The 16,514-nt window shown below is 34.0% G+C and overlaps 2 protein-coding genes and 1 pseudogene across 3 annotated transcripts; 2 read left to right on the top strand and 1 right to left on the bottom strand.

The window, feature by feature from the left end:
- Positions 1-2,577: 2,577 nt before the first annotated feature.
- LOC129880808 (polyadenylate-binding protein 2-like) lies at positions 2,578-6,846 on the bottom strand. Of its 2 annotated transcripts, none has more exons than XM_055955012.1 (9): positions 6,214-6,846; positions 5,549-5,667; positions 4,522-5,178; positions 4,363-4,440; positions 4,188-4,277; positions 3,792-3,938; positions 3,423-3,599; positions 3,120-3,323; positions 2,578-3,043 (listed from the first exon to the last, which is right to left on the bottom strand). In XM_055955012.1, exons 1-9 carry the CDS (start codon positions 6,506-6,508, stop codon positions 2,804-2,806), a joined length of 2,007 nt encoding a protein of 668 aa, XP_055810987.1. In that variant the 5' UTR covers positions 6,509-6,846; the 3' UTR covers positions 2,578-2,803. The 2 variants fall into 2 exon arrangements, with proteins under 2 accessions (XP_055810987.1, XP_055810996.1); XM_055955021.1 differs by having other exon boundaries at positions 3,792-3,929.
- Positions 6,847-10,210: 3,364 nt separating this feature from the next.
- LOC129889988 (nuatigenin 3-beta-glucosyltransferase-like) lies at positions 10,211-11,254 on the top strand (annotated as a pseudogene).
- A 3,161-nt stretch (positions 11,255-14,415) lies between these two features.
- Positions 14,416-15,936, top strand: LOC129889978 (nuatigenin 3-beta-glucosyltransferase-like). The gene has a single exon (XM_055965469.1). The coding sequence runs from the start codon at positions 14,444-14,446 to the stop codon at positions 15,908-15,910; it is 1,467 nt and encodes a 488-aa protein (XP_055821444.1). The 5' UTR covers positions 14,416-14,443; the 3' UTR covers positions 15,911-15,936.
- The last annotated feature ends 578 nt before the right edge of the window (positions 15,937-16,514 follow it).

The following is a 16,514-nucleotide window of genomic DNA, read 5'->3' as shown; positions in this document are numbered from 1 at the left end:
AAAAATAAATAACAGACCATACTACATAATATAGAGCTTTCAGCTTTTACACATTAGTACAAACTATATGTCTCTTTGTAAAAGTTACTAATTATAAGATATATTCCCCGCCAGATGATAAATTCCTTAATCAATACTCATAAAGTCTTCAGCATCCAAATGAGTAATATTTGGAAGATCTGCGAAATCATCATCTTTATAAGCCATATTTGCCTCAATATTTTCATGTTTATTTGAGGGGGTTGCTTCATCATCATTATTTCGAAAACTCAAGTTTGCCTCCACATTATTATCTCTCCTTTTGAGAGAGGCTTGATAAAGTTTCATAAAATGTTCGGGCGTACGACATTCACGTGCCCAATGACCCTTCATACCACACCGGTGACAAAAATTGGATTTACCTCTAGAAGAATTATTTTGAGGACCTTTATTGTTCTCATGTTTATTTCCAACATGATGACGATAATTGACTCGTCCTCTACCACGTCCACGACCACGGCCACGGCCGTGGCCGCGATAATTATTTTGTCTTGATTCAGACTGATTATGCGCTGCTACTACATTCGCTTCAGGGAATGGAGCAGATCCAGTGGGACGGGCTTCATGATTTTTCATCAACAAAGTATTATTTTGCTCAGCCACAAGTAAGCATGTAATTAATTCAGAATACTTCTTAAATCCTTTTTCACGATATTGTTGTTGTAACAACACATTTGAAGCGTGAAAAGTGGAAAAAGTTTTCTCAAGTAAGTCATCATCAGTGATAGAGTCTCCACATAATTTTAACATGAAACTTACCTTGTGGATCGCAGAATTATACTCTGTCATGGTTTTAAAGTCTTGAAATCGAAGGTGAATCCAGTCATATCGGGCTTTTGGTAACACCGCAAGTTTCAAGTGGTGATACCGATCTTTCAAATTAGTCCATAATTCAAGAGGGTCTTTTATAGTTAAATATTCAGTTTTTAATCCTTCATGAATATGATGACGGAGAAAAATCATGGCTTTTGCTTTATCTTGGCTTGATGCGTTATTATCTTGTTTAATAGTATCACCTAGACCCTTAGCGTCAAGGTGAATTTCAGCATCAAGGATCCACGATAAATAATTTTTTCCAGAAATGTCAAGTGCCACAAATTCAAGTTTTGATAAATTTGACATGATAAAATTGGGATAGAAATTAATTTTAGAAATAGAAAATACAACTAAAATAAAATTTCTTTAGTAGATATACCTGATATAGAGATTAATTTTCTGGAGAAAATTAGGACTTCGTGCTGATAACGTATTATGAAATACAACAAAACAAGGAAGCAAGAGTAAAAGATAAGAAAGGAGAACAAAGGAGAAATTTTACTATGTATATGTAGTATATATCAATCATCTTTACATTGAAGAAGGCTATTTATAGCCATATGTAAATGGAAGAAAATAAAACATTAATGGGTAAGTTGCCCACTAAAAAAAGATAGAGGATCATCCACTAATGCAAAGTGGACAACCATTAATTTGGTTGATAATAGTTTTGAATTAATCAATTTGGATATTTTTGATTTTTTAAAGCAAGGCATAATAGTTGACAATCTCAAATCACCTAATAATTTCCTTTTTAGAATGTACAACTTTCTACGGTTAACAAAATATTAAGACCATCCTAATCGTAATAAGACTTAAGAGTTGTGCTATATGTACTAGTACATTGGACATTTGAAAATTAGACTTACTAGCATTGGACAAATGTAGTCTGTTTGGATTGACTTATTTTTAAACAACTTATAAGTTGAAAATTGTTTATAAGTTTTTTTTAAAAAAAATAGGTGCAGGCCAACTTTTTTTTTTATACTTATAAGCTGTTTTCAACTTATAATCTACTTAAAAATAAGTTCATCCAAATAAATCCAACTATTTATTGAGGTTTATTTTAAGCACAAAATGACTTTAAATTGACCAGTTAAACACTCAAAAAAAAATTAAAAACAACTTATAAGCCAATCAAAACGGCTTCATGATATAACCTAAAAATTTCATATCCCAAAAATCAACGCACTAAATTCAATATCCAATCTGAAATTCACAAATTTAAAATTTGTGTTGGCCCAAACTATGTTCAACCCTCTTTTTAAACACGTAAGAAAAAGATGTTTTTGGTGCAACTCCCTTTTTATGATGCTAGTGTACATTGTTGTCGTAGTACTAAGACAAGTAGACAAGGATAATCCAAACATATTACCGACGCCATGTTTTTGATCAATTTGATCTAGTGCCTAATCAAGACCACAGGATCAATTTCCCACATTGAAAATTAAATTAGGCAACGAGATTTTCAAGACAGCATACCTCTAAGTGATGTGAAAAACACGAACACATTTCTAATGGTCAGCTATGATACAAGTAAAACACACAACATATGCTGCCAAATTCTAGCTCAATCTAACTACAAAGGGGGGATGGAGCTGCCTTGTGACAATGTAGGCACTTTACTACTTCAATGAGAACCTGTCCCATAAAGCACAAGCTACACAAGCACCTTCACAAAAAGAGGGCTTAGGTTAAGAGGAGGGATGAAGCAACAGCGGGTAGAGTGCAAACAGTGAAGTATTAAAAACTCAAGACCACATAACATAAAACATAATCTTAAGAATCCAAAAAAAAAAATCATATTCAAGATAAAACATCCTGAGATAATAAAACCCTAGCAGTTTTTCAAAACTCATCCCTGCAAAATCTGTTTTATCCTCGCTACGGAGGAGATGATCCATCAAAAAACGCCGCATCCGGCATTCACTTGGACAAGCTCGACTCACTAAGAAACAAGGTTGTCATTGAGGGAAAGCGAGGCAAGTTGGTCAGCCGGGCTGCTGGTAGCCTGTTGAACATTCCTCAGAACTTCCATAGCCTCAGAAACTTTAGCCTTCAAAGCCTCCGGTGATTCAAGCAGATGCAAAACCTCAGTCTGGTCCATTTCAAGAAGCATGCCTGTAACCTTTGCAGCATGCTCATGCTCTAGCTGATCAACAAGTGGATACAAACTTTCACCCAACATCTGCCAAGAGAACAATTAGAGCATTAAAAACCTAGTTCAGTCAAAAAGAGATTCCTGTAATGTTGAATGTACTCACCGTCCTTTGCTGTTCAGGTGGTGCATTTGCAAGGGCAGAAGCCAATGTTGAAATTGGCATAGGCTGTCCCATTGCCGCATCACGTGGAAGCATACCACCCATATCATATGGAACAGAGAGCATACCCCCAGCAACACCTGGCATTGGCCCATCTGGCACATTACGCCCAGGTGGGTAGCGATACATTCTTCCTCTTGGCATCATCTGAAGGAGAGAATCTTTATAATCATTAGATTACTAGTCTTCAAAAAAAAATATAACCAGGTACAAAAAAAATTGTAGAGAGAGGAAGCAGAAATCCACCTGCTGCTGCATCAAGGGCATAGGCTGTTGAGTTTGTTGCACAGGCCCTGCTCCTCGTCGACCACCTGGGCGCTGGCCTTGTTGTCCCTGTTGGACCATCGGCATGAAGAAGTTTGGCATGGGAGCTCCTCCAGGGCGCATTCCAGGAACAAGCTGTTGTTGATAGCCAAACCCAGCCTGGAAAACAAGATTATGCATCAGCACTAAACCCATTTCTATACAACATCTGATGCAATCTTTCCAACATCATGTGCAGACATTTATATATTTAACATGCATTAGCCCAACAATATAGTATCAAGAGCATATGCAAAATACTAGAGATCTAAAAAAATAGAAGACTATGGATAAGAATTAACATAGTTGTACCTGGGGAGGAATTAGAGCAGGGGGGACTTGCCCATAAAATAGTTGCTGTCCAATCCCAGGAGCACCAGGAGGGTAAATTGGCATGCGAGGAGCAAGTGATGGGGGCATTGCCACTGGTCGCAGTTGTGAAAATTGTGCCTGTATCGACTAGTGCATTCATCAATATACATTTCTAGGTAACTATTTCAGCAGATTAAAAATTTCAGAAACAGCCTCATGGGGTTAAGTCCACATTGAAACAAACATTAGTCAGACTCACTCTAGATGTCCTTTGAGCTCTAAACTAAGGTGAGAACCTAAATATGGACAAATTATTCTGTGTTCGACTTAACAATTAAAGCAGCATGAAACAAAATCCTTCCAGCACAGCCACACTGTTGGGATATTAGCCATTACCTGCAACTTTGCTCTTCTCTCCTCTTTACGCTGTGCTAGTGCAACATAGAGTGGCTTGCTAACTATCATTTTGCCGTTCATCTCAGAAAGCTTAAAAAAGGAAGAAAAAACGAGTTACAAGTTAGACTTAATGAACACAATGTAACAAAAAGACTTGACATATAATAATACTGACAGCTCTGGAAGCTTCTTCAGGAGTAGAGAAGGCAACAAATCCTGACCCCCTGCTGATTCCACTTGGATCCCGCATAACCTGAAGCACACAAGAATAGAACATCTAAGCTAAATGAATCAATACAATGACCTTCAAGTTCATCCACAAGAAATGGCATACCTTGCATGAGGTAATTGTACCAAACTCTGCAAAAAGTTCCTTGAGCTTTTCATCATCAATGGTGTCATCCAAATTTTTTACATACAAATTAACACCTTGGTATTTATCAACTGCCTCCTTGGCGGTTTGCTCAAACTTGCTTTTCAATTCTTGCTCTCTTTCAGATTTCTTCTGTGCTTTCCCAACATACCACTCTTTTTCATCAAATTTCTTTCCATTTAAGGCCTCGACAGCCTTGGCAGCATCATCTGCATTCTCAAAATTGACAAATCCAAAGCCCTTGGATTTTCCATCGGCATCCCTCATCACTACAGCACTAGTAATACTCCCGAACTCACCAAAAACATTCTTTAACTCATCATCAGTAGCAGATTCGGCCAAATTTTTCACATAGACATTGTTGAATTTTGCCATGCCAGTTGTAGATTCTCTTTCCTGTTTGCGAAGAAAGTGTCCAACATACACTTGCTTATCATTCATCAGCATACCATTTAACTTATCAATGGCACCTTGAGCAGATTCTTCGTTGTCAAATTGTACAAAACCATAACCCTTTGACTGACCATTAGAATCAGTAGCTATCTTGCAAGAAAGAATGTTGCCAAAGCTTGAGAAGGTGTCATGTAAAGCTTTGTTGTCAATTGACTTGTCCAAATTCTGTGTAAATAATTCAAACAAATGCATTAGGAAGAAAAATACAAAAGATATCTAGCAAAAATACATATTGCAGGTCCCTAATGTGCTCACAACAGCAGTGTCACCATCTAAAACTTTTCAAGGATACGGAAAAACAGGATTAAACAGATGTGAGCATCATTTATTTGCTGTCATGTTATAGTTCCAATTATATAAATGAAGCAGTAACACTGATACTTACAAGAAGAACTCAAACTATTTCTAAATATAGATATGTGTCCAGTATATGTCCCTATATATATGAAGGAACAAGAGAAGCTAGCAGATTTCCAAAAAAAGCACATGAAATGACAAATCACATCATACAAGATCCGGGATTCAACCATAATACCTTAATAAATATATTTGCTGATCCACTCTTACGAAGAGTGGGATCCCTATGAGAATACATCACCCTAATGGACTTTCCATTGACAGGAGTGAAGTTTAACATCTCCATTGCCCTTGCAGCTGTAACCAAATATTAGAGCAAAGAAAGTCAAAAACAATTTGCAAGGCAGATGATTAAAAATATAGACATACGACATCATTCCAAATTAAACAGAATATTGAGCATTTTCTGTTCGAACAAAAATGCAATGCATTCTTCATCGAACACAAAAGGGAGTTGAGTTACACATGCAACACCTTCATGTATATTTAACTTTCCAACACAGCCTCATCATATCGAATTAAATATACTCAAGACTGGCACTATACTGTCAAAAACACACAAGCTGGCCCTTTTTTTGTTCAAACCAAATATTTCAGCAGCACAAGCAAATGCAAATTTACCATCACATTACTGTAAGGAGTGTTAAATGTAATAATGTATTAAAACAGGTAAAAGAACAATTTTTTCCACCAAAAATTAGTGATTTCACCAAATGTGAGGTAGTATTTTTAATTATACCCATGATATCAACCACCAAATTCATTAAAAATAAAGACTGGTAACATGCAATCACACTAGTAAAGATACCAAAATCCAAAATTCATGAAATAAAAACTACTAACCATCCTGAGGGTTACTGTAGTTAACATAGCCATATCCAAGAGATCTCCGAGTACTAAGATCCCTACAAACCCTCACAGAAACAACCTGACCCACTTGGTTGAACAGATCATACAGCTGTGAATCAGTTATGTTAAAGTCCAAATCGCCAACATACAACGACGTCGACGTGAACTGATTCGACACTCCTCCACCTGGTGCCGCTACAGCAGCGGCAGCACCGGCAGCAGCAGCGGCAGCCGCCACACCATTTCCTCCGGTCACTGGAGTCTGATGCTGAACCTGAATCTGTGCCATAACTAACCTTCTAAAACAACTAAAATAGACTTTTCTAGAACAAATAAAGAGATACCCTCCTTTTTTTTTCCTTTTTTCAGTTCCCTCTCTCTCTCTCTGTTGTTGTTATTGATAAGAAAACCCTACAAAGAGTGAAATGGAGGAAAGAGTAAGCGAAAATTTAGGGATTTTTTGGGGGGTTTTTGAGATGTAAAATAGAGGAAAGAGAGAGGGTAAAATGGAGATAGAAATCGTCGCGTCGGAGATCCGAGAGAAACTGTAAGAGAGAATTTTTCGGTTTTTTAGGGTTGAGGAGGGCAGAGAAAACTGCACCGCAACGGCCGATTTGGGGAGAACTGTAAGGTTTATATATATCGGCGATTTACAGAGAAACCCTAACTTTGTTTGTGACGAATTAATCACAGCCGTTCATTTGATGATCAAAGAAGCCAGCGGTTTTATTTTGGACCGGACTGATCTAGACCGGTTTAAGATTAATGACGACAAGGACCGGTTTAAATTGATTAGTGTTTCTTCTACTTTGTTAAATCGGGCCACGTGCTTTGGAAAGGAAGAGATTCGGGCCACGTGCGCACGGAATACGAGGTGTTTTTGGATACCAAGCAATCTCCTTGAACATATTACGTATGTTTTTATAACATATCGTATTATATTATGTTATTTTGATAATATAATAATTGAATAAATTATATTATCTTTTTATCATTATATAATGTCGTGTTTTAAATTTTTAATAAATAAATTTAATAAAAATAATATAAGGTTGAATTGATGTAAAAGGATGGAATAAAGAAAAATAGATTATAAAAGGAAAATAATAAGGAAAGAGTAAATGAGAAAAAAAAATGAGTAACGACGTGATTAGGTGTGAGCGTTTGATATTTGGTTTGACATTTTCAAAGTTTGATCTTGGTAATTGATAAATGAAAATAGATATCAAATATCAAATTTTTAAAGTTTGGTCTGGTAATCAAACTTCAGTACGGCAAATTAAATTTCGATACGGTAATTTGATAATTATATGCATCGAAAGAAAATATATTTTGACGAGATATGTTCATAAGCTGTCCAATATTTGACACGTTAGTTGTAAGAGAAATAATGTATAAAGGTTGGGTCTCCACTCACAAGTCGTAACATTATGAATTTGTTGGTATAGGTCAATCAAAACATCCAAATCACTTGTTAATGTTACACATATATATGATAAACAACAATGTTAGAGGTGGGCGTTTGATATTTGATTCGATATTTTCAAAGTTTGATTTTGATAAATCAATAATTAAAAGTAGATATCAAATACCGAACTTTCAGAGCTCGGTCCATCACAATAATGAAACTTCAATACGATAAATGTCGGTTGGATTTTGGTAATTTGGTGATTTATGCTCCCCATAAATGCGGTCACATCAAATCGACTTTGCATAAACTGAGACTTTTCATTCTCACGTAACGATTAATCTAACAATACGATACAATAATTTCTTTTTAGTAATAATCAAAATAAATATTATATACAAGGAAAAAAAGTCTAAATTGTCCTTCACATATTAAAAATAATTCAAAAACGTCCTTTCACCTGTTGGATCAATTTTGTCCGTTCTTCTACCTATTCAATTTTTTTAAAAAATATCTTTAGCATATTATAAATAACTCAAAAATACTTATCTTCTACTTATTGAATCAAATTTAATTTATCACCAATGTTATTTTCAATCTTAAAGTTATCTCTTCATTTGTGACACAATTATATGATATTTATTTAAATTTAAATTAAACATGTGACATTTGTTGATCCACCAAAAACTCTAATCCAACCCAAAATGATCCGATCCATTCATGATCCAACTTAAACACAAAAATTGTTTTAAAATAAGGCAGTTAAACCCAACAAAATCTTTCTTGTTAAGCCCTTTCATTTAGTGATTGGGATGAAAATATAGGGAAATACTTCTTGTAGTGTCTAACTACTAAAAATGTACTGTGATTGAATTCTATTATTGGAAAGAAAAAAGGAAAAAACTTATAAAAAATAATAGCTTTTAATTATATCATCAACGAATATGATACAGTGAATAATACCATTTTTTCCTTAATTAAAAAACATGATTTTGAGCCCTAAATATGAATTAAACATTATTTGGACTCCAATTCACATACCGAATATCGAATGTAAAAAAACCAAAAAATCAATCATTGTAGCATCTAAATAAGGAAGAAAGATCTTCCTAAAGATGATAGTTTGACATGAATTAATACAAAAAAAATTAGAATGTGTCATTTAAGCAGATGTATTTGTATTTATAATATAATAATAAAAACGTTTATTTTTATAATTAGCAAATAGACTATTTAAGTAGGATTATACGCACACAAAAAATACGACCATAAAACTCAATGGCGTAGTAAAAAATTTCATGAAAAATGTTAAACTTTGATTAGTAAATTAAAAAAATAAAATATAGGAATTCAATCTTGTATGCCTGCATACTTCTACAGATTTTAAGCAGACTACAATAAAAAAAAAAATACATGGACACACGAATTCAAATCTAGGCATCGTATAAGTTTTGTGCAATGCATTGCCACTGCACTACCAAAATCTATTGGTTGTAAGGGTGTGCAATATATATACCAATATAAAGTAAGATTTGATCTATATATAATGTAATTTTCTGACAAAGGGCGTTCAACTGAACATCCTGACACCACCGTAGCTCCGCTCCTAAATTAAAACTCACCAAGTTAATTAAGAATGTATATTTTTTTTTACAATAAATTAAATTTCTTCATACAACAAATGATCATTAAGGATATATTATCATGTAGTGTTACGTTTATAAACCGGATTAACCATAAATTAAATTTTAAAAAAGAGAGATAGAACACGTTAAACATTTCTATACTTAAAAGGTCTTTCATGAAATGCAACAAATTTAATATGAAAATCTGAATTACTAAATACAAACTAAAGGTTTAGTTCCTATTAGATTAGAAAATAATTAACGAGAACATGTACTAATTGACATTTTCTTATCATAATGACAAGGAGGGTAAAAAAGAGTTAAAGTTTGGATAACAAGTTTTCATTATTACTTGTTCATTATTTCAAAAATAGTTTTTCACTTTTACTTATTGTTAGGTCCTGAAGGGGAGCCTTGGAGTAACTGGTAAAGTTGCTGTCATGTGACCAGGAGGTCACGGGTTCAAGCCTTGGAAACAGCCTCTGGCAGAAATGCAAGGTAAGGCTGCGTACAATAGACCCTTGTGGTCGGGCCCTTCCCCGGACCCTGCGCATAGCGGGAGCTTAAGTGCACCGGGCTGCCTTTTTTTTTTTTTTACTTATTGTTAGGTCCTGGAGTTGTACACGAACCCGTTAACTTAAAGAACTATCAGGTAGTAACTTAAAAGGACCCCTCAAACAAATCCGTTGGATTGGTTCATATGGCCGGTGTGCAACTTAGGTCCTAGAACGCTGGCGCATGACCCGAGTTCGAACTTAGCCGCATAAAACATGTAGGTAACAAGTTTCGAACATGCAACTTAGCGTATGCAAAGTGGTGCCCAGCAAAGACATAGTACTCTGCGATGACTCCAATGAAACTAAAACTATGTAATTTTTAACCCTTTAAGCTAATATAAATTAACATATACCAAATCCTTCATTTTCAAAGCCCTCTAATTAGTGATAACAAATCAACCATGGCACAAAAAAATGGTGAAGTACTCCATGTAGTTTTTGTTCCATATTTTACACCAAGTCATATGATCCCCTTAGTTGATATAGCTAGACTTTTTGCTAGTCATGGTGTTAAAGTTAGTATTATCACCACCCCCTACAATGCCCTCCTTTTCGATTCCTCAATTGATCATGCCAATAATTTAGGCCACGAAATATTCCTTCACAAACTCAAATTCTCATCATCTGAAGTAGGCATACCTGAAGGGATCGAAAACTTCAGTGCTACCACTAGCCAAGAAATGGCTACATGTGTATTTATGGGAATTGCTTTACTGCAAAAACCTATGGAAAGTCTTATTTTCGAGCTTCGTCCTCATTGTATTGTTTCAGACATGTTTTTCCCATGGACTGTGGATGTAGCAGAGCAATTGAAGATTCCTAGACTTATGTTTTATCCTACTAATGTTTTGTTCCATTGTGTGGAACATTGTTTGAAGTTGTATACACCTCATGAGAAGGTAAGTTCGGATTCAGAAAGTTTCAAGGTTCCGGGATTACCAGATCAGATTGAAATTGAAATGAAAAGATCTCATGAAAATTGGCTTTGAGGAAAAAATGTTTGCAAACAAAAAAGGTTTGATAGTCAGAGGATGGGTGCCACAGTTGAAGATCTTGAACCATCCAGCAATCGGAGCGTTCATGACTCATTGTGGCTGGAACTCCACTCTGGAATCTCTTACAGCTGGGGTGCCAATGCAGACATGGCCATTGTTCGCGGAGCAGTTCTACAATGAGAGGCTGGTGGAGGTTCTTGGATGTGGGGTTGGAGTTGGGGCACATTTCATTTGACATCATGGATACGATTGTCAACAAGGAGAAGATAGAGGCTAGTTTGAAGATGTTGATGAACATATCCAGGGAAAGTGAAAAAATCAGAAGTAGAGCAAAAGACGTCGAAGCAATGATTAAGAGGGGCTGTGGAGAAAGGAGGCTCATCTTATACTCATCTATCTGCATTAATACAGGAGATCAAGTATCATGCTTTTGGCATATCAGAAGAGTAATACCAAATTTAGATTGACTTATTTTAGGTGTTTTTAAATTAAATAGTTTTTAAATAGTTTTCTAGTGTTTAGATAAAATAAAAAAGTGTTTACAAACACTTGTTTTAAGCTAAAATAATAAAAATAAATCAAAAGCCATCAGTTAGAAATTTTAACTTATAACATTTGGCTTATAAGTGATAAGTCAATCCAAACATGCTCTTAATGTCTCGAGCTCTACTCATTTTTCCTAAAATATGTGAAATTTTGTTTAAATTATATTATTAATATAAGTTTTCTTAAATGAAGGAGTGTATCCTTTCATTCTTTAGTTGGTATATATTTTAAATGAAAGAGTGTATCTTTTCATTCTTTAGTATTCTTCTTTATATAAATTTGTGTTCTTGATATATATTTTCCAACAAAATATGGGGTTGATTTCTCATAATGTTACTCAACTAATAATTATTATCACAAAAAGTTGCATTTCTTCTTGATTTCAATTTTCCTCAATAAAGAAACTTTATGAGATAATAACTATTACTTGAGTGGTCATCCGAGAAATGAACATGTAAAAATATGTATCAAGATGTTAAACTCGCATGTATTACACTACAGAAGAAAAAAGAAAACGAAATACCATGTTACGTTTCAAGCATTTTTTATTGACATCAAAATCTAGTGTTGAGAAAAAAGAAAATGAGTTACATTTGGATATAGTTGCAATAATTTTTTTCCCCCAGTTTTGACTTTTGAGACAGCAAAGGATGTGATAATATATAAAGAAAACTCACTTACCGGATGAGAAGTTTATCATGTTTTGGCCATTGATGCCTTCTATAAGCAAAATATCAATCAGTTGAAAAGAATTGAAATTATGATATGTTGCTTCTTGCTAGAGGCATATGTTGAGCAACATAAATAAATAAACATATGGTAAATGATACTTAACATTTTTGTTCTCATTTTGATCAGCAACAACTCAATCTAATCATAGAAGACACAACATCTCAAGTAAATATACGTATGAATTATAAGAGATAATAGTTTATAAGAAAAGATAATAACTAAATTTTCTAATTACAATCAAACGCAGTGATGTACAAAAACATATAATAGTACTAGTTGCGCTGGCAATAAAAATGACACATTGAAGAACCAGAATTCTTGAACCAGAATTCTTAAACCGAAATCAAACTGAAGAACAACGCTTTTAAAAAAATAAAATCACACCCAACCGAATAACCAAACAACCGAAATCGAAGAATCGAATTAATCCGATTTTCTACTTTTTTAGCATTTATTCCAATTCTAGTGAAGTTCATGTTTACGTGACATAAAAAATAATGTATTTTGTCATGTCTGACTTTTTTCTAATAAATTTCATTGATCAATTTTGTAAGAGAAATATACTAAGTTGAATGATTTTATTGATACAAAAGAAAGTATAATGATTTTGCTATATAAATTCTCATAACCAAATGGTCTTTTGAGATATTAACTCCTAATATGTGATAATACATAAAAATGACTCTTATCGGCACGGCGGAGCCAACTTATGTCCAAGGGGTTTATTTGAATCTCGTTCAGTAAAAAATTATATTATTTATATATGGTTAAATTACTTTTTGTGTTTATATGCCCTTTTCTTAGTTTGTGTGTTTACTTCTTTCGATTGTGAAAGATTAGAAGTTTTATCATGTTTTGTCCAGGTGCATTCTAGCTTACTTTTGGATTTCACACAATCAGCAACTGTTACCACAGAAAATAGAGCTTTCGTAAAAACTGAAATAATGGACCAGCCGCACTAAGGCCATCTCCAAGCATTTGGTGTAAAATTTGGTTTTACAACTATTCCAATCCACACCAAATTTAGCGTGAGCATAGTGTTACATCAAATTTGGTGTTACACTATTTATCCCATCAATTATACTTTTTAAATATTTTATTATTATTTCATTAAACATTTTATTATTTTTACGTAATATTTTCATAATATTAATTTTAGATTAAAAATTTATTTTTTTTATAAATTATTTTCCTATACTTGATTTTTTAAAAAATTAAATTTATTTTAACTCTATTATAAAATTTAATTGGATATATGTACAATTAACCTTCACAAAAATTAAATATGCAAAAATATAAATTAGTGGACAAATAATACAATATACTTTAGAATTATCGAAAATAATAAACATTCAACAAACTACTAATTGACAAACATCAAAATTGAAATATAAAATACATCACTATGAGAGCACCGTAGTGATCTTGAAAGTTATACATGTAGAATTTAAAGTAAAATTTTCAATTGTGTAATATTTATTTAATTATATTTCTTTAATGATTTCACTTTTATTTGTGTTATCCATTATTATGTATAATATGTAATATCTGCTAGCAATTTATATTATTTTAAAATTATGATATAAAATAATTTTATATTAAATGATTATAATTTGAAATAATATAAAAATTATATATGATGAATATTTTAGAAAGAATTTTGTTTGGTGAAATAAGAAAATATAAATGAAATAAGAAATAATAATATAATAATAAAAAGAAAAATATTTTTTTTATGTAAAATTTAATGCAATGAGTTAGAGTTAATTTATATCAAATTTGATGTTAATACTATTTGATCTAAAATTTGGTTTTTGGGTTGGAGCTGACTAAAAATGCTCACTGTTTCAACTGCTCACTTTAAAAATTTTGGATCGTTGGCTCACTTTGTAGGACCACATACATCCTTTTATACTTTCCTAGATTCCAAAAAAAATGATATATAATTTTATATTTAGTAATAATTTTAATTTAAGATACTTATTTTATTTTAATGAAATAATTTATAAACATATAAATATCTATAATTTATTTTAAATTAAAAATTTCAAAAATTTCGTTCATGCGCCAATCAATTGGATAAGACTATTCCGCAGAAAGTGTGGATAAACACTTCTTCACCTTTCGACCTTCAAAGAAAGTAAAGAAGAAAGAGTTTTGATCACTGTCAAAGCACCCGATCAGGCCAAACATCACATGATTATAGCAGATGGATGGAGTAGTAATTAGTACTTTGTGGCCCACATCTCCCTTTCAATTGCTCTGCAAAAAGACAACACAGGGAGAACCATTCAATGTATTGATTGAATAGAACAAATAATCCAAAATAAGTGAGTTTCCATCCCTTCTTGAAGTTTTGTCATGGCAAAAATAAATGGTGAAGTACTCCATGTAGTTTTTGTTCCATACTTTACACCAAGTCATATGATCCCCTTAGTTGATATAGCAAGACTTTTTTCTAGTCATGGTGTTAAAGTCAGTATTATCACCACCCCCTACAACGCCCTCCTTTTCGAGTCCTCAATCGATCATGACACTGATTTAGGCCACAAAATATTCGTCCACAAACTCAAATTCCCATCAGCTGAAGTAGGCATACCAGAAGGGATCGAAAATTTCAGTGTGGTCACTAGCAAAGAAATGGCTCTAGGTGTATATATGGGAATTCCACTGCTTCAAAAACCTATGGAAAGTCTTATTTTCGAGCTTCGTCCTCATTGCATTGTTTCAGACATGTTTTTCCCATGGACTGTGGATGTAGCAGAGCAATTGAAGATTCCTAGACTTATGTTTTATCCGACTAATGTTTTGTTCCATTGTGTGGAACATTGTTTGAAGTTGTATACACCTCATGAGAAGGTAAGTTCGGATTCAGAAAGTTTCAAGGTTCCGGGATTACCAGATCAGATTGAAATGAAAAGATCTCAATTGCCGGAGAATATTAAAACCAAATCTGAAGGACCATACTGGGAAATGATGAAGAGGATTAAGGAATCAGAACCTCGGAGCTATGCTATGATTCACGACGCTATCTATGAACTAGAGTTGAGTTATGCTGAGCTTTATCAAAAAATCAAAGGTAAAAAACCGTGGCTAATTGGTCCTTTGTTTCATTTTTCCAAGAGGGAAGAGGCAAACAATTCGAGAAATAGTCCAGATCAAGAGCGACACAACTGCTTGAGTTGGCTTGATTCTCAAGAACCAAACTCTGTTGTGTACATTTGTTTTGGAAGTATGGCGAGGTTTTCTGATGCTCAGCTCACTGAAATTGCCTTGGCTCTTGAGGCCTCGGATTCACCCTTCCTTTGGGTGGTAAGAAAGGTTGACAATGAACAAGAAAGCTGGATGCCTACTGGCTTTGAGGAAAAAATGCTTACAAACAACAAAGGTTTGATAGTCAGAGGATGGGTGCCACAGCTGAAGATCTTGAATCATCCAGCAACCGGAGCGTTCATGACTCATTGTGGCTGGAACTCCACTCTGGAATCTCTTACAGCCGGAGTGCCAATGCTGACATGGCCATTGTTCGCGGAGCAGTTCTACAATGAGAAGCTGGTGGAGGTTCTTGGATGCGGGGTTGGAGTTGGGGCAGAGGTGTGGCACAATTCATTCGACATCAAGGATACGATTGTCAACAAGGAAAAGATAGAGGCGAGTTTGAAAATGTTGATGAACATCTCCAGGGTAAGTGAAAAGATCAGAAGTAGAGCAATAGACGTCGAAGCAATGATTAAGAGGGCTGTGGAGAAAGGAGGCTCTTCTCATAATCATCTAACTGCATTAATACAGGAGATCAAGTGTCATGTTTTTGGCATATCAGAAGAGTAATCAGAAATTTAATGTCCTCCCGAGCTCTACACATTTTTCCTAAAAAATGCATCACGCTTCGTGTGCATTACATGACAGAAGAAAAGGGAAAACGAAACAACATATTATGTTTCAAGCAATCGTTTCCCCTAACCCACTTGTAGAACTACACTGGTATGGTGTTATTGTCAAGCAATCTTTTATAGTGTGTTTCAAACAAGGGATCCACCAAATAAGAAAATGAAACTAGATGAATCTGTAAGCAATGATTTCCCTTCTCTCAAATATAGCTATTAACAAAATGAGTTGCATTTAATAGGGGATATAGTCGCAATATTTCTTTACATTTTTGAAACAGCAAAATATGTGATAATACATGAAAAAAACTCACTTATCAAACGGTAAGTTTATCATGTTTTGGCCAGGTGCATTCACACAATCAGCAACTGAAAGATTGTTAGCACAGAAAAAACAGAACTTTCATCTAATAAATCACAAGTAAAAACTGAAATAATGGACCAACCGTGCTGAAAAAATGACAGATATTATGCATGTCGCGCACACAGCCTATACTCATCGTCATAATATAAAGAAGTACACACCAAATTAGCCAGAATGCCACGGG

The sequence above is a fragment of the Solanum dulcamara genome, chromosome 1 (genome assembly GCF_947179165.1).
Source record: "Solanum dulcamara chromosome 1, daSolDulc1.2, whole genome shotgun sequence".
Taxonomy (NCBI): Eukaryota; Viridiplantae; Streptophyta; class Magnoliopsida; order Solanales; family Solanaceae; genus Solanum; species Solanum dulcamara.
This window is presented reverse-complemented; position numbering and strand designations above follow the sequence as displayed.